The sequence below is a fragment of the Diabrotica virgifera genome, chromosome 1 (genome assembly GCF_917563875.1).
Source record: "Diabrotica virgifera virgifera chromosome 1, PGI_DIABVI_V3a".
NCBI classification, from domain to species: domain Eukaryota; kingdom Metazoa; phylum Arthropoda; class Insecta; order Coleoptera; family Chrysomelidae; genus Diabrotica; species Diabrotica virgifera.
In genome coordinates this window covers 108,044,296-108,069,214 of record NC_065443.1, presented here as the reverse complement: position 1 = coordinate 108,069,214, position 24,919 = coordinate 108,044,296, and the positions used below count along the sequence as shown (strand labels likewise).

General features: G+C 33.0%; 2 protein-coding genes and 1 long non-coding RNA gene across 3 annotated transcripts; 1 reads left to right on the top strand and 2 right to left on the bottom strand.

Moving 5' to 3' along the window:
- Positions 1-885: 885 nt before the first annotated feature.
- On the bottom strand, positions 886-4,043 carry LOC126889736 (uncharacterized). Its single transcript, XR_007700153.1, has 3 exons — positions 3,390-4,043; positions 2,679-2,832; positions 886-1,060 (listed from the first exon to the last, which is right to left on the bottom strand). It is a non-coding gene; the product is annotated as an uncharacterized LOC126889736 (long non-coding RNA).
- A 6,391-nt stretch (positions 4,044-10,434) lies between these two features.
- Positions 10,435-11,030, bottom strand: LOC114335509 (protein aveugle). Its single transcript, XM_028285756.2, has 2 exons — positions 10,857-11,030; positions 10,435-10,801 (listed from the first exon to the last, which is right to left on the bottom strand). The coding sequence occupies exons 1-2, from the start codon at positions 10,905-10,907 to the stop codon at positions 10,487-10,489; spliced, it is 366 nt and encodes a 121-aa protein (XP_028141557.1). The 5' UTR covers positions 10,908-11,030; the 3' UTR covers positions 10,435-10,486.
- A 286-nt stretch (positions 11,031-11,316) lies between these two features.
- Positions 11,317-14,580, top strand: LOC114335508 (SAP30-binding protein). The gene is made up of 2 exons (XM_028285755.2): positions 11,317-11,978; positions 14,179-14,580. The coding sequence occupies exons 1-2, from the start codon at positions 11,477-11,479 to the stop codon at positions 14,505-14,507; spliced, it is 831 nt and encodes a 276-aa protein (XP_028141556.1). The 5' UTR covers positions 11,317-11,476; the 3' UTR covers positions 14,508-14,580.
- Positions 14,581-24,919: the final 10,339 nt, after the last annotated feature.

Here is a 24,919-nt window from a genome sequence, read left to right as displayed (position 1 = left end):
TTGTATGTATAGGAAGTATAATATTAGCCTTATAGATTATCAACTTCGTTATTTTTTAGAATACATAATTAATAAAATTTATGTATGTAGGTAGTATTGGACGAATTTCATTTCAAAATTGTTGTAGGGTAAAAAAGTTTAAACATTAATTGTATTAACGCCCTAATAACACAAAACATTCCATGAATGTTCCTAGAATGTACTCACAGGACATTCCAAACATTCCTGGAATGTCCCCAAATGCACACGAATGTCCCTGGAAAGTCCCTGGAATGTGCTGTGTCAGCATTTTAAATATTCTTAGAATGTTCTGTTGGAACATTCCATGAATGTCTACGAATGTTCTTTGGACATTCACAGTATATGTTTTAGACTGAATGTCTTGTTGGAACATTCCATGAATGTTCTTTGGACATTCACAGTATATTTTTTAGACTGAATGTCTTGTTGGGACATTCCATGAATGTTGGAACATTCCATGAATGTTCTTTGGACATTCACAGTATATTTTTTAGACTAAATGTCTTGTTGGAACATTCCATGAATGTCTACGAACGTTCTTTGAACATTCACAGTATATTTTTTAGACATTCTCTGAAATATATCGTCAGTGCTGTGACAATACTTCCTATATCTTTTTTCATGAGGTTTGCAGGAGACGAAAAACATTTTTTAAGGTCACCTCCTGTTTGCATACGTAAGTTCTGGCTTGTTTTGTAGTAAATAGATAGTTAAATTTACTGCAAAACAAGTCAAAAAATATATGAAAACAGGAGGTGGCCCAAACAAGTTTTTAGTCTATCTTACAAATCTCATGAAAAAACAGATAGGAGGTATTGTCACATCACTGACGATATGTGGCCATACCAAATAATGCATGCTTGATAAATATAAACATTTTTATTGCAAAAAATCTTTTCATACATTTTTTTAATGTAATTTACTGATATTCCTATAAAAAAATGTGTCACATTTGCTTTGTAAACCTTTCTTTTGCCTTTCATAGCCACATATTCCATTTCCTTCCTGGTTTTTTGTAGACCACTTCTCTCAGCTGATTCTAAAAGAAAATAAAATAAATGGTAATTTTTCTATCCTTTACAATTAACAATCAGAAGAAATATTTACAGGTAATAATATGCATATAATAATAATAATAAAATAAATAATAAATTAAATAATATTTAAATAAATAATAAATAATATTTAATAAAGAAAATAATAAAACATTTTGTATTTTGACAACGACGTCCGATGTGGAAGTAGAAACCATAATAAAGTTATTTTTTCAAGTAAATTCTGGCTTATTTCCCCATTAAAATAGTTACAATAATTACAAAAATGCCACAAAGAAATAGCTTTTTCACAAACTAATAAGTATTTTGTTTTATTATATTTATTGTTTTTATTATTTACTTTAACTTAAGATTATAACTTAATTCTTGTTTTCTATTTCTGATGTTTTTATTTATTTGCATTCAACATTAATCTGTTTTCTTGTATAATCTACTTCGCAATAATTATGTGATATATTGGACTTAAAATGAATTCAAAAATTTTTTGTAATTGGGCAACAATGTCAACTTAGATCTCTGATGTAGATAATGAAGAACAACGGTATCTACAGTTGGAAAAATGAAAGAATAGGGCTTTTCATCAATTGTCATTTGTTTCGAGCTTCTGTCATGTGTCACATAATATTAATATATCTATGTCATATGTCTTTGGTTTGTATCTATTATTGTATATACCAATAACGTATGTCGTAGATATATTAATATTATGTGACACATGACAAAAGCTCGAAACAAATGACTGTGAATGAAAAGCCCTATACCCATGAACGATCACATCAATCACTTATGTTGTATTTGCTATCTTTTTCTATTTTAGAACAAATAGAAAATGATATAAAAACATTAAAAATAAAAAACTGGAGAAAAAAAGCATGAAACAGATCAGAGTGGAGAAGAATCCTGGAACAGGCCAAGACCCAGAAAGGGCTGTCGAGCCAATGATGATGATGATCTTTTTCTATAGGTAACAAACGTTTGTGATTTATAGAAAAAGACAGCAAATAGGGCTTTTCATCAACTGTCATTTGTTTCGAGCTTCTGTCATGTGTCACATAATATTAATATATCTACGTCATACGTCTTTGGTTTGTATCATTGGTATATGCCAATAACTTATGACGTAGATATAGTAATATTGTGTGACACATGACAGAAGCTCGAAACAAATGACTGTGAATGAAAAGCCCTATACAAAATAAGTGATTGATGTGATCGTTCATGGTTATAGGGTTTTTCATTCAGTCATTTGTTTCGAGCTTCTGTCATGTGTCACATAATATTAATATATCTACATCATACGTTATTGATATAATCAATGATACAAACCAAAGATGTATGACGTAGATATATTAATATATGTGACACATGACAGAAGCTCGAAACAAATGACAATGAACAAAGCCCTATATTGCTTTTCATCGATTGTCATTTGTTTCGAGCTTCTGTCATATGTTATATAATCTGTGTATAATATTAATACAACACGGATTATACGACATATGACAGTAGCTCGAAACAAATGACTGTAAATGAAAAGCCCTATTCTTTAATTTTTCCAACTGTATATTGTAATTGTATTATTAATTGGGTTAAGCATATTACCTGTGTGATATAAGCTATTGGAACAGCACAGTCTCTCAAACGGTTGAAAGTGAAGTTCTGTCAATATCTTTTTCTAAAAAATGTTTTGAACATACTGCTCTATTAACAAATCTGATCAATACTTCATGCATTCTTCGCAGGATCTTCTGGAAAGCTAAAAATACAAAATATATGCATTACTGAGCATTATTAACAAATTTTAGTTTTAAATAAAAAATATGATTAATGAACTCACAAAATATTATAAAAAGCAGCTTAGAAATTGTTTATTAGTATAGTCGTTTCCCTAGCCACAACTGGCTAGTGATTTTAGTAGGTAATTTTTTTGTTTTTGGCCATTTTTGCCAAAATTACTAACTATTTAGTTATTTTTTTGCCAATTTTACCAAATTGTCAAAATTATTTACTAAAATCACTAGCCAGTTGTGTCTGAGACTAAGTTTAGCGAACCGACTGTACTATTCATACTGTGTATTCATTAGTTGGTACTATTATAGTGTGTGGTCTACCATCCTGTTTATAAACGCATACATTAGCAAAAACGCAAAAAAAAATTTAATTTTACAAATAATCCGTTTGTTATTATCTCTATTTACTATTTTAATTAGGAATAAGCAAGTTTGTGGCTTATTCGCAATTATTAAAATAATAAATGGATATTTTCTGAAATAGGGGCATGCCTTTGTTTACATATTTGCATAATATACTAACCTTTGAAACATTATTCCTGCAGATTTTTTATCTACATTGCTTCTGCTACTCCAACTGATTTTATGCACTATATTAATAATACTATTAAAGTTATTATAAAAGTATCCGAATTAAAAAATATTCTTAAAAAGCACAAATAAAAACAAACAACGATCACGCACGGCAAGGTGGCCAAGGCAAGATGCATGTCAAGATGGCCGAACCGAAGTCTGAAGTGAGGTCATTGGTCGTTTTTAGTCACGTGATGCCCTCTCTAAGCACCATGCACAAATACATGCGCCGTGAATTTGAAAATGAACAGGAACATTGGTAGTATGTTCACAGAATGTCTTATGGTAACATTCCACGAATAATTTAATCAGATGTTCACCGAATGTTCCCTAAATGTCCAGGACATTCAAATATTGATAGAACTTTGGTAGTACATTCCTGGAATGTTGTGTGTTGTTAGGGCGTTTACATAGATACTATTAAAAATTCGTTTTCATAATTGAAATGACTTTACCATTTCGAGTTTATCATGAATCATTAGTATTTTTACATCCTTGGAATTTGAATTTAGGTACATTCAATTCAATAGGCCATTTCGCAGAACCAAAACGTGCCAAACTGCACAACCAAAGGCTTTGGCGTTGCCAACCGTCGAGTAAGCTTTTTCCGTCAACTTACCTTTTTAAAATTCCCACTTTTATAAAAAAAAAAAACTTCCCTCCTGTTTACAAAATCTGAGAAGATATGTTGAATTATTTTCAAATATTTTGATTTTTTCTTAATATTTTACAATTTGGACTGGAACAATAATTCCCTTTTGAGTTAACTTTTTCCCTTTATCACCTTTTCTGTTGAAAATTTCCGCAAAAAGGGAAATTTCTCTCCGTTTGGCAACACTGACCACCGATTTTGTTATTCCACAATACATTCATAACCCCCCCCCCCCCCCCCCCATCATATTCTGACCATTTCTATTCTTACCTGAATGGATCAGGGATAGGAAAAAACCGTAAAATATGAAAAAGAAAACAGGCATTATTTCATTATTTGTATCATCTATGGATCTATGCAGGCAGTGTTAAGGATGAAGGCGAATGATGTAGTACTAAGGACTAAAGAACATACATAATCTGTTTATTTTGTTTGCGGTGCTTCAAAATACATATAATCTATTTTGATAACTCAATATTACTTAAATAGGTAAGTACATATAAGTATTATATAAATTTTAGTTACTTATTATGCATAGTTTAGTTTAGCTAAATATTATATAATGATTTATATAAATAACTAAAATTTATAAATATGTACTTACTTTTTAAGTAATATTGTAGAATGTAGGTACTAACTACATTCTCATTTGCAATTAAAATATGTAAATAGATATTTGGTAGAACCAGTAGAACCTAAGATGAGATTAGGTGATGCTGAAAACATACTTCTAAGCAATATAGCACTTGATAGCACTTTCTTATAGAATATGTATTCTTAAAAATATAATATGCTTCCCATACAAAGATGTGCGGTAGTACGTTCTTAGTATATAAATAGAAGGTTTATAGCACTTCCTTGGAATATTCTAAAAAGTACCTTCTTGGTATAAACTAAAAAGATGTGCGGTAGTATGTTCTAAGTATACACATAGAAGGTTTATAGCACGTCCTTGGAATATTCTAAAAAGAACATTCTTGGTATATACTGAAAAGAAGTGCGGTAGTACATTCTAAGTATATACATAGAACGTTTAAGTACTGTAATGTAGTATATACTCAGTATCTGCTCTGCACATTCGCAATGGTAATTACGCACATTCTCAGTATATACTTTTTCTGAAAAGTATGTTCTATGAATCTACTAAGAACATGAAATTGTTATGTGGGTAGTCGGATGCCTCGTTTATCTAAATTCTTTTCTGCCAGGAGTCTGATTAGATGATCATGCCGCACTTTATCAAAGGCCTTGTTATAATCTATGAAACACATGAATACATCTTGATTTATGTCAAGACATCTTTGAGACATAACGTTCAGTGCAAACAACGCCTCTCTTGTTCCGAGTCCATTTCGGAATCAAAACTGGGTATCATTGATGTTCATTTCCAGTTTTCTGTGTACTCTAGTGTGTATAATTTTCAGGAATATTTTCAGTACATGGCTCATCAAACTGATTGTACGGTAATCACTACATTGTTTGGCATTCATCTTTTTTGGTATAATAACAAAGGTGGATAAAAGCCATTCTTGTGGTATTTTTCCTGATGTATAAATGCTACTAAAAAGTTCAACTAAAAAAATTGCTTAAAAAAATTTGGACCACTTTCCGAGTGGGAGACTTCTTGAACCTTATTCTGGGATGTCTCACGAATGTGATTATGCAAAAAAATCTCATGGGAATATTTTTTCCAACGAACGGCTATAATCGCACTCGCAGCTATAGATCATGTATATAGACATCGCAGCTTAGTTTCATGAATCGGTTAACATCACTAACATCAGGCAGATCCGAGATACCTACTTGCATCGGGACAGTCCATTTAGGGTCCTGACTATAAATAATGAAAACACTAAAAGTGCTAATTTTGTCATGAAATTTAGTGTGTGGGATTAGAATAATATGGAATCAATTTTTCAAATCAGTTTTTCCGGTATCTCTAACGCGAAGCAAAATATCGAGAATTTACCCTTTTTGTGGATTGGCAATACCTACCTAGGCCGCGTTTAAAATTTAAATTTCAGTTGACTATCTTTAAAAATGTGAACCTTCAACCTATATGACTGCAAAACTTCACATCTGTATTTATTTTGATAGCCGAAATATAGAGCTGTCTTCATCTTAAGTGCGACACACTGTATAAAAAAACCTGCGTGATCAAACATTTCACCAGATATTGCTACCACTCGCCAAACACCATGCAGATGTATAACGTAGTTTATTATTTCCTAAGCCCAAAAAACCATTATGATCTTTATACGATTAGGTACTTAAGAAGATTTTCGAAATTTTCTCCCCTTTTGTCATAGTGCACATTCCATCCGCTCTTCCTGTGACCACTTATAAATCAGTGAAACTGGTACGTTTATCAAAATCAGAACTGATTCAAATAAAGCATTAAATATGCATTAGATTTAGCATTTTCCCCCGTTCTGCACTTCTAGCAGAGCTCCACCAAGAAACCGGAGATTCCATATATTGTTTAAAAAATCTATAATCTTTCCAAAAATATCTATATCTATTCTAAGAAAAATCGGAAAACAAAAAACAGTGGGTATCAAAAGGTATCACGGGATTATGAATAGAATAGGAATAGATGATTACTTCTTATGGTAGGGGAGCCCAAGAGTGGATTTTTGCAGTTACTCGAGCGCGTCAGATTATCACATGGGAAGAAACTTTATACCCTGTAAATGTAACTCTACCATATATTGGCTCTTAATAGAGGGGAGTTCGTTAGGGGACTCCGAAAAAAAAAGATCTATCCTTAGAAAAGCTCAAAATTGTCAGATTAATTTAAAGTAAGCTATATAAGTACATATTTCAAAAACCTGACGAATTGAGTAGGGCGTAAGGAAATGGGTGTTTTTTCAATATTTTTCCAAAATCTATCGAATGATACCAAACACGACCCCCCACGGAGAGGGGTGGGGGTAAATTTTAAATTTTACATACGAACCCCGCAATATTTCGCGAAATGAACATCAGATCGAAAAACTGCAAAATATACGTACCTATTCAATATTTTTGAAAAATATATCGAATGGCACCAAACACAACCATCCAGGGAGTTGGAGTGGGGGATTACTTTAAAATTTTAAATAGGAGCCCCCAATTTTTATTGCAGATTTGGATTCTTTACATAAAAATAAGCAACTTTTATTCGAGGCATTTTTTCGAATTATCGATAGATGGCGCTATAATCGGAAAAAACGATTGCTGGAAATGGAAAATTAAACTAAAAAATGGAAAGTCCCCCACTTTATGGAAAACTGAACTTGTTTTGGTTTTAGAACCTACTCTTCACAACCCAAATAGGTCCCATAACGCTCGAGTAATTGCAAATTTAGCATAGTTTCCTCCCCTACTATTATCCATTACCTAAAACCTAAAACCCAACTCAGCACTGTTTTCAAGAACAGGCTAGCAGTAAGCTGAGTTTTATATACGCATCGACTCAATTATCTCGGAAACGGCTTGCACGATTTTTATAGATTTTAGTGAGTGATGGTCAATTGATGGTGAGTGATGGTCAATTGATGCGGCGGATATTATGGTGGTATTTAGATTGTTGTCAGATCTTCCATTTTTGCGGAAATCTAATGAACTTTCTTATTTCACATGGAATGCTCTTTCCATTATTTGCATTTTGAAGTCCTTAAGACGTACTGATTATTTTTTATGTAATGTTCTCTATACGTAAATGGCATAATTTTTGGAGCTATTGTTACATTTAAAACAATTTTTTTAAACAAATTATATAAATAAATTTTTTCGTTCCAGGCTGGTAATTTTAAGTTTTTTGGATCGGAACAAAAAGGGTCATTTTTAATTTTTCAATAAAATTGATAATTTTCGAAACAGAAAAAAACGAAAAATGACGATTTTCAAGGCTCACAAATACAAGAAAAATTTTGAATTTATGAAGTGCTTAAGTTCAAGTTCAAACCTTATGAAATAAGTCCAATATTTTGGACTTATTTCATTTTAAAACATTGTGATTAGTTATTAATGTATCCCGATAGCCAGTTTTCTCATAAACGCTTCATTAGCAATTAAAAAACATGTAAAAAATTTTCATCGGGAGCCGATAGAAGGTTTAAACTTGAATTTCGGTACTTCGTAATTTCAAAAATATTCGTTACTTATGTTTTTGAGACTTGAAAATCGTCATTTGCTGTTTTTTAATTTTAATTTGTTTGTAACTGGAAAACGATCAATTTTAGACAAAAATTACAAGAGACCTTTTTTGTTCCAAATGATTCAAAAACCTAAAATTATCTGCTAGGGCCGAAAAACTTGAGTTTCAGAATTTGTTTAAAAAAATTATAGCAATAACTCCGAAATTATGGCGCTTAGGTAAGTATAGAAATCATGACATGAAAATAATCAGTATTTATATATAATTAGTATTACAGGAAAACTTTTTCCTCGTAAATCATTATTTCTTAAGTAGGTACTTTAAAACGCAAAAATATACAGGGTGTTCCTTTTAAAATAAGAAAGTTCATTAGATTTTCAGAAAAGCAAAAGATCTGGCAACAATGTAAATACCACCATAACATCGGCTGCATCAGAAGACCCTTACTCACTAAAATGTATAAAATTTGTGCAAGCCGTTTCTGATATAACAGGCATTTCATTTGAAGGGTACAGGCATAGAAGGTGCTATGTCAAAATAATAAGTTTCAAGAAAAATGGTTTTAAAGGTTAATACCCTCTGGTGTTTTTTTATTATTTAAAACTCATTTATTTAGTAAATTTGCTGGAATTACAGCGATGGCATCAGCCTATGTGTACAACATAACATAGCACTTTTTTCGCTGGGACTATGCGGACTTGCCACCTTCTTAGCCTGACTAGAGAAATTAAAATATATGTTGTTATTCCTGTCCTGACTAAACACCTTCATAGCGGTGATCGATTTATAGAATGATAGTTGAGATCGCTGGCTAACAGAGGGGACCAGAAACTCATTTTCTGCAAAAATTGACATAGCACCTTCTTTGCCTGTACCCTTCATTTGTAAAACTCACTCTGTATAAGGGCCAACGCAGAATGCTTATGATGGATGCACAGATCATGTGTGCATTTTTCACAGTATGAAACCTAAGGTATTGTTTTGTTTAAAAACTATTGTTTGAATAACTTTATTTAACTACAAAATGTTCTTGGTACATTTGTTACAATTGCCATTCTCAAATTATCTTCATTTAAATTTGTTTAAAGTATTTTGATGAATAAAAGCCTCATTAGATGCTCTTTTTCTGTCTTTTTTAATTTGGAGTGCTTTCTGACCTCGTAACATTGTAAAATTTATTGTATTATTGCTTTGTCAAGCATTCAATAGTACCTTAGTTTTCTCTAGTTCTCAACTTCCTAATAGAATGCTTAGTCGAACTATGGTAACACAGCAGCCATTAGGAAGACCAAGAAAGAGGTGGATAGATGAAGTGGGAACTGATACTGATGATATATTGAGGGTGGATAACTGGTTAAAAGCAGCCAGGGACAGAGATACTTCAAGGCAGAAGCTGAGGCAGGTCTGATTCCAACTTGGGCTGTAGCGCCATGGGAGAGAGAGTTCTCAACTTCAATATTTATTTAATTAATTTTCTATTCTCAGTTCTTGTTACAAGTGTCCCATCTATGCACTGATCTTGTTATTCTATCTCTATTCCCCTTCTTAGATATCTCTTTGTCTCTAGTCCCTATGCTATGTTTCATTTTATATGACACTTGCCTATTTTTATTTTATTTATCATTCACAGTCTAAAAACTTTTACATATTCATATACCATCAATGAGAACATCAAACTTTGTGGATTATTACTTTCTATTGGGACCGTGCAAGTTCGGCAAAGCGACCCCTATTTCTACGCTCTGCAACTTTATTAGCACTTTTAATTATATTGTCCAATTATATTAGTCCTGGTTACTGGATAATTGTCAAGGCCATAGCCCAAAAAAATAATAAGAAGAAAAAATAAGATTCAGGTTATGCTATCAAAACGTAAACAATTGTATGTAGTAAATAAAATTAGTTATTAAAATGCAGTACTGCAAGCAAAATACAATTAATTAAATTTACCTTTATATAATAATTGCATATCATATCAATATTGTGGAGCAATATATAATTTTTCTGCTTCAATGACAGAAGGTATGATATATACGTCAATTTGACAATTTCAATTGACAATATTAATTATTTATGATAGTTGCAATATTTCTCCGCGACTCGTGCACGGTCGTTTCTCGTTTCCCTTCCAAGTACTTGCACACCGCGAATAGGACAAATTTACTTGATTTCAAATAGCCATAGCCTATAATAATTTATGCAAACGCTTAAAATTATATTGAATAATTGCCTGAACCAATTATGATTACAAATTTTAAACTATAGAATTATCATAATACATGGTATTAAGGTTACGCCTTTGTATATCTCTAATTTCTACAATATCAGTCTTCAGGCGAAGTTTTAAAATTTGCCTCCATATCGCTTCTCTGTGTATATCATTTGTTATGCCAAGTCGAAGGAGGGAATTATCATTGATCCTTAAAAGAGATCTACCAGTTATATCATGTTGGGTAAAATTTTCAACATACAACTGATAATAGTCACTGCAATGTCGTCTTAACCATTTCTGTACATCAACAACATTCCAAGAATATACTGATTTTGGTTTATTATTTGTTGCTTTTACCTAAAAGGTTTATATTAGAGAACACATCTGATAAAATTAACATTCCAAAATTTACCTTCGTGTTATTACTGGCGTTGGATATTTCTTCGGCTCTGGCTTCAACCATATTAAATGCAAAATTCTATTTGCATAGATCTTTTAAATAAATTTAATTTCTTTTATTAAAAAGAAAATCTTTATCTACTTTCTAAATCTAAAATGCTTATGTTTGACATTTTAATAAATAATAAAAATAGAATTGTATAACCCGTCAATACAAGGCCATAAATCGTAAGCAAGAGAAGAATAGTCTTAAATACAAATTATTTTTCTATTTCTAAATAGCTGTTAAAAAATTTAAATGTTGTCTTATTTCTATCCCAATTAATTAGTTTTATTACTAAATTAGTTCGTTTGACCCGTGGTCGTGGTTTAAAAAGAGATATAGTGGAAAAGCCTAATTGAATACCTAGACTACCACGACCACGGCCTTCGAAGTTTTGGAAGAGTATAATAACCAACAAAATTTAACTGTCACTGTCAATATCAACTTTCAATTTCCTGTCCAGTTTCAAGTTTCAAACGCATTTCAAACGTTGTGTTGATGTATTGAAGCAGTAATTTAATAATCTGGTGTTTTTCTGTAAATTTAAAACAATACAATCTAATTATCTTGATACAATTATTTACAACAACATGACGGCACTAGCTTCTTTAACCGCTACATATACAGATTCAGAAGGTGAAGAAGATCATGATGACCAAGAAAATTCCACTGAAAGAGAAGTCACAATGGCCTCACCAAACACACCAGAAGGCTACCGATCTAGTAATTCTTCACCACAGCCTATCAGTCCTGCCCCTATAAAAATAACATCAAAAGTCGCTAAGTTGGTGTCTTATCAAGATGATACAATTGTTTCTGATGAAGAAGGTGATGTTGAAGATATACCACACGAAGTTATTATAATGACTGATAACACGCGAGAAAGTAGTAGTTCTAAGGAAGCAGATAGCATGATTCCTCCTGAACCTCCTGGCCGTTGTTCCGCTGAGTTGCAGGACAAAATAACTAAATTGTTTGAGACAATGCAAACTCAACAAATGGATATGAATGCCCATATTCAAAAAAAGAAAGAATTTAGGAATCCTAGTATTTATGAGAAACTAATACAATTCTGTGATCTAAATGAATTAGGTAAGAACTGAAAGTTATGTAGATTTTAATTAGATTGTTTTGGCCACATTTTGTATGACAGATAATTGAAAATTTTCTGTTAAATTTAAAAAGTTTTAGTATGAATTAAAAATTCGTACAACTCTCAAATTTTATTTGTTTTGTTTTGTTTGACAATATAAGAGGAATTTGTGTTCTTACAATTTAAAATATTCTGAAATCATTGTTTGTTTTACTGTTGCTTCACATTTTGCAACAGCTGAATTACCAAGAATACTACTCGACGAATTCTTGCATGTGCGATGCAGCTTCTCTAGCTTCTTTACTCAAATCTTTGCCAGCTGCAATAGCATGATCAACATCGCTATCACCAACTCCAAGTCTGTGTCAACTTCAGTTTCATCTGCCTCTGTTGCCATTTCAACAATATCATCATCTGTTGATGTAATAGATAACCCGTTACATTCTCATTACAAATTAATCATTCGTTTATGTTATCTTTAGGAAACGAAAACAAAACAGTTGATTCAGCCATAACTTCATCTGTTAGGTACCACATCAAGTTCAACTGTCACTGAGGTATTTTCATCTTCAGTTGATTCAGATCATCATTTATTTCACACTCTTTTCAGGATTACTTTTGAAACATCAGCCCAAGAATCCACAGTATTGTCAACTGTGTGTTTTAAATTGTATGCTTTCCAGTATTCTTGCAAAGAATATTCCTCTTCCATAATGATGTTGTGAATAAACTTTTTTCTGTATCGTCTTTTGAAAGTCTCAATGACCAGTCGATCCATTGGGTGTTTCAGTGATGTTATATATGTAGGCAGAAAATAGCATGTGATATTTCTGTCTCTTCACAGCACACCAGCTTCTGGATGGACAGGTGCATTGTCCAAAATGAGCCTTTCACCTTTGGTGGCAAATTTTTTAATGGAAATATTATTGAACATCCGGTATAAAAATCTTTTTGAAAAAATAAGGTGTCAGAAAAATAAATAAACAAATTTTAGTTTTGTTTGGCTCATCGCAATACTCAAACAAAAATGAATTGATGACTCAATTTTTGTTTATGTAGTATATACAACTTATGTACAGACCCTGACGGTTAACAGAGGTGATAGTTAATGGAGAGACAGATAATAGAGGTTCCACTGTATTATATTTATATGTGATTAAGCCAAAATTATTGCTGTAATGAAAATTGCATTTTTTACTAATTAATGTTTGACATTTGGATTTCCATGTTAGAAGTTTTTCTCATAGTTTCCAATTTGAGTTGCTTAACCACTCTTCCACTTGACCTAAGAGGTCCATTATGGCTCATCCTTAGGCTAAAGTTGCCTCTTCAGCCCAGCCTTTTTAAAAAAGTCTGTTACAGTCTTTGGTGACACTTTTAAAAAGTTATAGGGCTTGAGTTGATAATGCTCATATGTTTTGAGCCTTATCCTACCCAGCCTTGGATAGTTACACAGAACTTGTTCTGAGACCTTACAACCCAATGAATAAAGCAACCCATGTCAAGCACCATGGGGGTCCCTCGATATAGGAAGTACCTCCTATGCCATGGAGGTCCCTAGAGACCACTGCATATTGACGAAACTGCTACTTGGCCTGGGGGCCATTTTTCAATATTTTGTCTAGCACTTAACGTGTTAAACTTGAATACCTTGACTATAAGTGATGAATGTTATTCTAAGTAATCATACCTATAGTCCATCCCACCTTGACTTTACAGTATAGGGAACATAGGCAATGCAGTCCTTATGAGAGTTTTTAGCGGGTGATGCAGCTTTTATCAAAAAAAATTTGTAATTGAACATTAGAGAGATTAAATTAAAACTGTTTTAGAAAGGCAATCTACAATTTTAGGATTCATATGTGTAATAACTATAGTATATCAAATAAACTTAATCATATATGCATACCACTGCTAACGAAAAGCATACCAAAATTGTGGATTGTCTTTCTAAAACAGTTTTATTTTAATCTCTCTATGTTCGGTCACAAATTCTTTTTGATAAAATCGGCATCACAGAGCTAAAAACTCTCATAAGGACTGCATTGCCCATGTTCCCTATACTGTAAAGTCAAGATGGGATGGACTATAGAACAATACATTATCCTGATAAGAACATATTGATAATTGTTTTAAATAGCTGTCAGAAAAAGTGTATTAACTGGTCAATTTAAATCAAATATTTTTAATTTGTTTCAGGTACAAACTATCCCCCTTCAATATATGACCCCCTTAAATGGAACAAAGAATCCTACTACGAAGAATTAGCAAAAGTACAAAAAGCTGAAATGGACAAACGTGATAAGGAAAGAAAAGGCAAAGTAGTAGAACTTCTAAGTGGTACAAAGAAGGTAGACGATGACAAAAAAAGAAAAAGCAAATGGGATCAGCCAGGTGGAGGATCAGTGTCAAACAAAAACATTCAACCGGCTGGGTTGGTTCAACCATCTTTAACAACCTCTTCAACCGGCACAAAGGGAACAGTTATATCAGCGTTTGGTTCTTTACCTAAAAAACCTAGACCTTAAACTAGCAACAGTGTTTTAAAATTTTATTTGTAAATTGTGTATGATATTAAGTACAATTATTTCTAGAATTAAATTTTGTGCATGATTTCTCCATTTCTCCAAAGGTTGACTAATATATTGTCCTTTTCATGATCATTTTTCAGTGCGTAACAAATGATAGGAAAAAGGGTAAGTCCGTGATAATACACATTTATGACATTTATTCTAACATGACATGTTAGTTAAATCTGACAGTTGTCACATTTTATTTTCAATTTGGAATAAAAACAAATCAAATGTGTTTCTTGCATTTATAAAATGGTATTTTATTTGATTTGTATAGTTTTCTAAATTATACAGATTATATTTGTAATATTATTATCTAATTAAAAAAAAAAAATTTTTTATTATGGCGCCATCTATCGACAACTAGAATAAATGTTATAAAAATGTCACCGATGAAATGTAATCACCAACGTGCCTTTTTTTCTGTCACATACAATTTAATGCGTTAGAAAGAAATCGAAAAACTGTGACGCACTGAAAGATGATCATGAGAAATACTGTATGTGGTTTATCGTCTCAAAATATTTTTAATGCCATGACAACATAGTCATTGTCTATTTTCTAAGTGGGGTTTAATTAACAGGTTGACTGTGTTCCCAAATTTTGTAAACTATCGAACTGTGCTTTACTGGTCCCGGGACCGATGGCTAAGCGCAGACATGATGCATTTTACTGACCCTGAGGGACCGGTAATGACGAAATTAGTTTTTATATTTTTAGGCGGCGTTCATAGTCGGGCGATAGCCGATAAGCGACATTTTATCACCACAATATATTGCTAGGAATATTGCATACGATAATGATGTAAGCACAATTCAGTTCACTTAAAATTATGAGCTCATATGAGGAAGACGTTGTAGTGGCTTATTGGTTTAGGCGTAGAATAAGAAAATACTAGGTACATCCTTATAATCTTATCAATGCGCACTAAAGCGCTCAGCGGTTGTTTAAAGAGAGCTATATCAACACAAATTATTAAAGTTCAAAGAACTGCATCTTTTATTTCTAATGCAATTTCTCTTCATGTAGTGCTCATCACATCTGTCTTACTGTAAGTAGGAAGGAAATCATTCCAGATGCTCTGCCGAGCTTTCACTAAATTAACAAAAATAATCACAGAACTGTCTTTTTTTCGTCCCGACATGTTAACAGTTTGAAATATCATAGGAAACAAATCGCAAGGGCGACTGACATGCAGCACTTCGAACGATATATCACTTGTGATATGTTGTGCAATCGCACGGAAGTGAATCTTTTTTTATCGTCTCTACTTAGATTTTAAGTATTTGTTTGTGCGTATCGTCTATCGTTTACGATATAACGCTTATCATTTATCGCTCAAGTATGAATGCTGTCTTACAGTTTTATAATATAAATTATATGAGCTTTAAGATTAATTATTAAAAGTCAAAAAACACAGTTTTTTTCTTTTGGGTGTCCCAATAAGAATGGCTCTCGGCCATATCTCAGGAACCGTTTATAGTAGAGCTTTGAAATAAAAAAATTTATAACAAAAGTTGCCTCAGGAAAAGCCTGGAAATTATTTTCATAATTGTGGGACCACCGCTAGAGGGCGTAATTGAATATCAAAAATTAAAAAATCTAAATTTTACAAAATTTTCCTAATGAAGGGGCACTGGAAATCCGATCGTCGTATTCTTCATAAAATTCTACGCATATTTGATTTGACAAGTTTAGGTCTACCTTTGGAAATAAGAGGTGGGGGTGAGTGGGAACCTTGTTATGAAAAACTGGCTGTGAGTCCGATTCTGCTTAATCAAATTTTGCAAACTTGGTCTTGTTGAAGACAGATCTTTTTCGTCAATGTAAAAGTTATGATTTCCAACCAACTTACTGAGTGATATGCCAGCTAGAAGGCGTTATTTAATTTTTTTCAGAAATCTAGTGTTCCTTGGAAAATATTAAATACAAACATGCATTTTTAATACCATATTACAAAATTAGATAAAATTAGCAACAGAATAGCGGAAACCGCATGTTAATACCTTTTTTCTATCTCGAGATATCTTACAAAACGTGTAAATTTAAAAACATAACTGTTACTGTCACCGGTAAACGAAATTCATTAAAAGTAGTGTGCTATGGAAACAACAAAGAAACATTTTCCAGCTGTCAACGTATATTAGGTCTTTTCAACGCTTCTCATTTGTTTCGAGCCTCGTTCATATCTCGTATATTAATATTATACACAGATTATACGGCATATGACAGAGGCTCGAAACAAATGAGAAGCGTTGAAAAGCCCTATTACAAAGAAATAAAAACACCTATTTAGTGATGACATAAACGTTCAAATTTTTGCCTATCATTTTCGTTGCAAACATTTACTCTTTCAAGAGTAGATTGAAGAGCAGTCTCAATTTCTGCTTTCGATATGCTTTGAATGGCGTTTAGTATTCTCTGGATAATGTATCCTAGAGTAGTGTATGATGGGCAACAATTTAAATATTTAGGTCGTCACTAAGTAGTTCTTTTTGTTCTGTGTTATATTTAATTTTAATAGTATTGTCTCTCTTTATATTGTTGTTTTAATTAATTATATTTTTATACGTTGACATCTGGAAAATGTTATTTTGTTTTTTTCCACAGCACACTACTTTTCATTAACTTAGCTTACCGGTGATAGTAACAGTTATGTATAAAATTTACACGTTTCTCGAGATATCTTGAGATAGAAAAAAGGGATCGACATGCGGTTTTCGCTATTCTATTGCTAATTTAATCTAATTTTATAAAGTATGATTAAAAATGCATACTTGTATTTAATATTTTCCAAAGAAAACTAGATTTCTGAAAAAAATTAAATAACGCCTCCCAGCTGGCTTATTACTTATTAGGATGGTTCAAAATTATCACGCTTACATTGAAGAAAAATATCTGTCTTCAACAAGACCCAGTTTTCAAAATTTGATTTAGCAGAACCGGACTTACAGCCATTTTTTCATAACAAGGTTCCCACTCACCCCCACCTCTTATTTGCAAAGGTAGAGTTAAACTTGTTAAATTAAATATGCGCAGAATTTGATGAAGAATACAATCATCTGATTTCCAGTGCCCCTTCATTAGGGAAATTTTGTAAAATTTTGATTATTTTATTTTTGATATTCAATTACGCCCTCTAGCGGTGGACCCACAATTATGAAAATAGTTTCCAGGCTTTTCCTGAGGTAACTTTTGTTATAAAATTTTTTATTTCAAAGCTCTACTATAAACGGTTCCTGAGATATGGCCGAGAGCCATTATTATTGGGACAACCGGTACATTCTTGATTGCTCTGGTCAGATGTATTGGGTATATTCTTTTTTCCATATTTTCAAATAGGTCGTGTCTGAGTCAATCCAGTCAAATGCTTTTTAAAAATCTCTAAATGCAGTAGGCCTTTCTAGATTAAATTATATTTGTCTATAACGGCTTCTCTAATATTTGTTGATCTACTAATAATAATTTTGGAGTATATTTTTTAGAATAGACCAATACATCTACAGTTTTCACAATTGATTGGTCACTTTTTTTATATAACAGTGATATAAACATGCCGTTTGCCAGGTTTCAGGTAATTTGGATTCTAATCAACATTGATTTATCAAATGTAGCATTCGTAAGTGGAACAAGAGTTCTCCATATTCGAGACGTTCTATTAGTCCAAGAACCGAAGCTTTTCACCTCGCCATTTTTACATAATTAGATCTATATAATGCCGAAAGGCGCTTTTACCATGGGGGTGGTTGCCACCCTATCCCGGGGTGGAAATTTTTTATTATATTTTGACCGCAAAAGTTGATAAAAACATTAATTCTAAGCAAAAAATGTTCTATACATTTTTTTGATAAAATGAATAGTTTTCGATTTATTCGCTATCGAAAGTTTTAGTTTTTTATCGGAAAATATAAGTGTTTTTTAATAATATACCTACTAATTTATGATTCACTCATTTTTTGCCGTAGAAAAATTTTTTTCAAACAAAGTTCTTGGGAATTAAATAACCTACAATTTCATATTTTTATTTTTTTTTTATTACATATTTTCATTTACAATCTGCTTCATCGAAGCTATAAGCAAATAGTTTGAATGTTAAATACATGAGGGAGAAGCTGCCCTGTGGCAACCCTCCTATTATAATTTTTTACATTTGATCACAATATGTATATATTTAATTTATTAAATCTGTTGGCCATAGTTTCTTCAGTCGTCTTGCGAATTCGGGAGGAGTGTTCAGCAGTCTTGCTTCATCATTTGGATGACTTCTCAGTCCATCGAGGTAGCTCTTTGTGATCCTTGGAATTTCTTCCTCTACCAAGGGTGTAGCTGAGTCCTCGTGTAGGGTTTTATTGCTTACATACCAGGGTGCGTTGAATATCATCCTCAATATTTTTGATTGGACTCTTTGTATTATCTTGATATTTGATGGCTTTGAGCATCCCCAGAGTTGAACACCATAGGTCCAAATTGGTTTTATCATAGTTTTATACAGGAGCAGTTTATTTTCAATATTGAGTTTTGATTTTCGACCAATAAGCCAGCTCATTTGTCGTATTTTGATGTTGATCTGGGTTTTCTTGGCTTGGATGTGCGGCTTCCATGTTAATCTTTTGTCAAGGGTTAGTCCCAAATATTTGACTTGTGTGCTGACTGGTAATTGTGTATCATTTAGTGTTATTGTTGGGCATACATCTCTTCGGTTTGTAAATGTAACTTGGGTTGACTTCGTTTCATTTACTTTCACCTTCCATTTGTTGAGCCATGTTCCCAATTGGTCAAGGTGGTTTTGCAGTTGTGCAGACGCGATAATAGGGTCCTCATTGACAGCGATTATGGTGGTGTCATCAGCGAATGTTGAGATTTGGGTTGTTTCAGTGGTTGGGATATCTGCGGTAAATAATAGGTAAAGGAGAGGGCCCAGGACACTACCCTGTGGTACACCTGATTTAATGGGAAAATATGTGGAAGTTGCTGTGTTATATTTTACTTGGAAGTAACGATCTTCAATGTAGGATTTCATGATTAGGTAGTAGGGGGTTGGAAGAATACATTTGAGTTTGTATAAAAGTCCAGTATGCCATACTCTATCAAATGCCTTTTCTACATCTAAGAATGCCGCTGTGCAATATTTTTTTTCCTCAATAGCAGTAAGGATTTTTGTTATAATTCTATGAGTCTGTTGTGTTGTGGAGTGTCTCTCTCTAAAACCAAACTGTCTACATCTAAGAATGCCGCTGTGCAATATTTTTTTTCCTCAATAGCAGTAAGGATTTTTGTTATAATTCTATGAGTCTGTTGTGTTGTGTAGTGTCTCTCTCTAAAACCAAACTGGTGTGTGGGTATTTCTACATCTAGGTTAATGTCATTCTTCAGTCTACCAAGTAGTAGTCTTTCGAAGATCTTAGACATTATCGGCAACAAGCTGATTGGCCGATAGGATGATGTTTTATTTGGAGGTTTACCCGGTTTGTGAATCATTATTATTTGCGCAAATTTCCATGTGATTGGGAAATATGTCAGTCTGATTGCACTATTGTATATTGTAGTTAGCATGACCAATGCTCTTCTCGGAAGATGTTTCAGTATTAATCCTGTTATTAGGTCAAATCCAGGTGCTTTGTGGTTATTGCATTTTTCTATTTCTAGTTTAACTTCTGATGTATTGAATGGTGTTATTGGAAGCGTCATAGGGCAAGCACTATCCAGGAAGTCTCTTATTAAGTTTCCATCATCATTATTCTCTACTTGGTGTTCTTTAAAAATACCAGCTAAGTATTCTGCAAATGCTGAAGCTTTTTCCTCGTCTGATCTTCCCCAAGTACCATCATCTTTCTTAATTGGCGAGTTGTGTTCTGTAGGTCTCTTTAAGTGTTTTGTTGCCTTCCATATTGAGTGATCTTCTTTAGACAAGGTACTAATGTAGTGTTCAAATGTGGCATTGCGTGCTTCATTTAGCGCTGTTTTTAATTGTCTGGTTAATCGATTATATTCGTGTTTGTCATTAATGTTGCGGCTTCTTTGCCATCTACCTCTTGCTCTTCGTTTTTCGACTATTAGTTGTCTAATATAATTCGAAGTGGTATTTTTGTTTTCTTGCTTTGGAGTTGATGGTGTAGCTCGATATGCAGCTTGCTGAATTTGACAGGTGAAGTGGTTTATAGCCTTATCTATGTCATCTTTTTCTTTGAGTCTGATTCCAAGATTTATATTCGTGTCAAGCTGGTACTTGAATTCACACCAATTAGTTTTAGGGGAAGTCAACTTGGGTATTTCAGGTCGTTTGATTATGTGGGTGCTGATTGTTGCTATGATTGGTGTGTGGTCAGACGAGAGATCCCAACTTGCTTCTATGTTTGTGTAGTTGGCTGCAATTCCTTTTAGGATAAAGAAGTCGAGTAGATCTGGTAGTCTATTTGTATCGGACGGCCAGTACGTTGGTTGTCCCGTCGATAAGTAGGTGCAGTTTGTGTTGTTGATGGCATCTAGTAGGCTTCTGCCTTTTGGTGTAATGAGTCATGAACCCCAATTCGTATGCTTAGCATTCCAATCACCTCCAACAATGAATTTGTTACCTAGCTTGTTGAATAGTTCTTCGTATTCTTCAGTTGTGATTCTATGTCTAGGAGGGCTATATATTGCAGCAATTTCGAAGTTCCAAGGCCTGGCATTTATATTAAGTATTGTTGCTTGTAGCTTATCTGTTTTATGTTCCGGCATTTGATGATGTTGTATATTGTTCCTTATAATTATTGCAGATCCTCCATGGGCTGTTCCATCTGGGTGACTAGTGTGGTAGACTGAGTATTGAGGTATTTTAATTACGCTTCTTTCTGTGAAATGCGTTTCGGATACAAAGAGGAAGTCTATTATGTTGTCCTCTAGGAATTGGATTACTTCTGCTTTATGGTTTGCTAAACCATTTGCGTTCCATTCGGCTATTCGAACAGATCTAATGAATTTTATTAATTAATGTTGTTAGCGTGGTAAGGATCATGCTGTTTTGATTCATTAGTTGGGTGAACATTGCTTTAAATTCGTTTAAGAATAAGTTCATCTGAGACCCTATGTCAGCTACTTGATTTCCTGCTCTTACTGCTTGGGCATAGGATTGGGTTCCATTATGTTGTTGGTACTGTGATTGTTGACTCTGATACTGTGAAGTTGGTGCTGGGTTAACATTTTGATGTGGGTTCTGATTATTATGGGTTGACTGATTTCCGCGTTGTCTATTATTTCTTACATTTTGCAAGTCCTTGTAAATTACGCAGCCTTTATAGTTTGCAGTGTGTTCTCCGTTACACAGGGCACATTTTGCTGGTGTATTTCTGGGTTTTGTACATTCTGGCGTTGGATGACTTCCTCCACATTTCACGCATGCGTAAGGTCTTGTACAATACGCTTTTGTGTGTCCATAACGTTGACAGCGCTGACACTGTGTTATATTTTTCTTTCTGTGAGGAGGTTCAAAGCTGACTTTCATATTGCCGATAGAATCCAGTGTATAGATGTGTTTGTTGTTATCTTTCGGTTCTAGGTCCACATAGAACATTGACAGTGGTGATTTATTGACTCTGTGTAATACGTTAATGATATTACGGACAGTATGCCCTGATTTAGCTAGTTCACTTTTTATTTCTTCAACTGGCATCGAGTGGTGTAAATTTCTTATAACTACCCTATAAGCTCTATCTTGTTTTGCTTGGTATGTGTGGTGAACTATTTTGCTACTATTTAAATGCTGTATAAGTTTTCTGTATGACTCAATAGTTTTTGTGTTTATTTTTATTGTGTCATTTGGGAGAGCTTTCGACTGGTAGTCTTCTGCTTTAATGACTGTCGATAGGTTTTCAGTCATCTTTTTGATATCATTTACCCCATAGATAAATATAGGTGGAGGTTTAGGTGTTACTGGTGTGTTATTATTATCAGTTAGGTTTTCTAATGGTTCAAATCTGTTGTTTGTACTCACTTGCATTGTTGTTGTGTTATCATCTTTGGGGTTTGCTTTTCTTTTTTTTGTAATTTTTTTGACTGTTTGCCAATCATGGACATTTTCTATGGTTTCGTCGTCTTCATCGCTTGAGTTTTCCATGACAAGTTCCTCTCCACTGAGGATGTATTGGGAAGCATTTGATGTATTTGGTTGATCCATTTGAGGTGCAGGGAGGTTTTGGTTATATTGGTGATTATTGTTTGGGAATGGAGTAGGCGGGATATATTGGTTTGTTGTCTGTTGGCTGCTCGGGAATCCATAAAATGGGGGCGATATTACTGGAGGTTGTTGAGGCTGTGTATATATTTGGGGCACATTATACAACCCCCCATTTGGCACTTGATTTTGGTGGTACATTTCCTTAATATAGTACGCCACTGAGTTAAAAATTAATCACATAAATAGTAATTTAGAATTAATCACTCAAATCGTTTTTTAATTATTATTTCACTAATTACCATAAACTAGTCCCGGCCGATAGCCGAGCGACCGGCACAAAAACTTGGAACTTGGATCTCGAGAGCGATATGGTACGTCTTTACTGCTCGGAATCCAAATACACACTACAATTTCATATTTAAACATTTTTTCGTATCTCTGATGCTAATCTTTCTATTCTGAAGAAATCGACATTTTTACCAAACTACAAAAATTCGTTATTCGCTTTTAACTCCAGTTGTTTAAAAACCAAGCTTTCCAAGCCAGTCAAACTTCTAAAATCTATTAATAATACATAAATAAAGAAGAATTAATAAGGCCAATGACTAAAAACGCCGCTAACTTACATTATTATGCTTCCAATTGGATTTCTCTTTTTTTTTTTAAACATATTGATTTTTTAGCCGTAACTTTTCTACTTTTTATCTCAGAAAGTTTGGTAAAAAAGAATTTTGTAGGTTTTTATAAGGTCTATAAGCCTATTAATATTAAATATTTTTAAAATCCTCAGTCGCAAAAAGAGGTGACTTTGTGAGGTTGGTAAAGGTGGTTTTTGCATGTTATTAAAAGTTTTAATTATCAATAGCTCACCCAATTTTTGCCGTAGTAAAAAATTTTTGCAAACCAGTTTCTTGGGAATTTGATAAGCTAAAATTTCATATTTAAACATTTTTTCGTATCTTTGATGCTAATCTTTCTATTCTGAAGAAAAGGCCATTTTTTTCCAAACTACAAAAATTCGTTATTCGCTTAGAACTCCTTTTTTTTTAAACTAATCATTCTAAGCCGGTCAAACTTCTAGAACCTATTAATAATATACAAATAAAGAAGACCAAATAAGGTTAAAGACTAATTTTAATTAGGGTGGTGATTATGAGGTTGCTTCGGATCACTTTTTCGCTGAAAAAAGTAGGGACTAACATTCTTTTCAATATACGTCACTTAATTTTTGAGCTAAAAACTTTGTTTTTATTTCTAGAGATAGATATTTTAAAATGCTTTAAATTAGTTCGAACAAGTTATCCTCGAAAAATGCATAGTTTTCCCGTCTTTTGACTTTGAAACTACAGTATTTAGCATTAGACGAAGAGCTAACATTTAATAGTGTATAGCTCGATTACTATTGGTCTTAAAAAAAATTAAAAGAAACGGTTTTGTTTATTTTTTCAAAAGGTACATTTTAAGTAAAGTTGTTTTGATAAAATGAAAACTTTTGGAGTTATTAGCCGAAAACTTATTAACAACATTGATTTTTTTTATTTAAAACTAACACTTTCGATAGCGAATAAATCGAAAACTATTAATTTTATCAAAAAAAATGTATAGAACGTTTTTTGCTTAGAATGAATGTTTTTACTAACTTTTGTGGTCAAAATATGTATAATAAAAAATTTCCACCCCCGAGATGGGGTGGCAACCACTCCCATGGTAAAAGCGCCTTTCTGCATCATATAGATTTTTATCCTTAGACTATCCACTACTTATTCTCAAATTTTCAAGCAAATCAATCCATTCTGTAAAAATTGCGAGGTTTTGTTCTATTTTAAGCTTCATTACTTGGACTATATGTGTATCTGGTCTGGTTTATTCTTTGATATTATCACCGTCGTAAGTTCTTGCATCGTCATAAAGTAAATTTCATGTTCTTTCTTCTTCTAAGTACTTCCATACAACTGCTAGGCTTACACGCTATTATTATTACTATAGAGAATCTGTGGTCTTATTCTTCTAATGGCGCTACAACTCTTTGTGAGTCTTGGCCTGCTTAAAAATGTTCTTTGATTCTGCCCTGTCGGATAGTTTCCTTCGCCATTACCTGATGTTCATGCCTTTAACCTTCGGATGACCAAGGTGGGTAAATTTTGACCCCAATGTATGTTTTTATTTAATAAATTCAGAAATATTTTCAATTTTTAACTCATTATTTTTTTATTTA

Bases quoted from the DNA above. Each gene is read 5' to 3' on its own strand.
- LOC114335509 (XM_028285756.2), bottom strand. From the start codon at position 10,907: ATGGTTGAAGCCAGAGCCGAAGAAATATCCAACGCCAGTAATAACACG. The intron at 10,802-10,856 runs GTAAATTTTGGA...TAAACCTTTTAG, and splicing joins ACGCCAGTAATAACACGAAG to GTAAAAGCAACAAATAATAA.
- LOC114335508 (XM_028285755.2), top strand. From the start codon at position 11,477: ATGACGGCACTAGCTTCTTTAACCGCTACATATACAGATTCAGAAGGT. The intron at 11,979-14,178 runs GTAAGAACTGAA...AATTTGTTTCAG, and splicing joins CTGTGATCTAAATGAATTAG to GTACAAACTATCCCCCTTCA.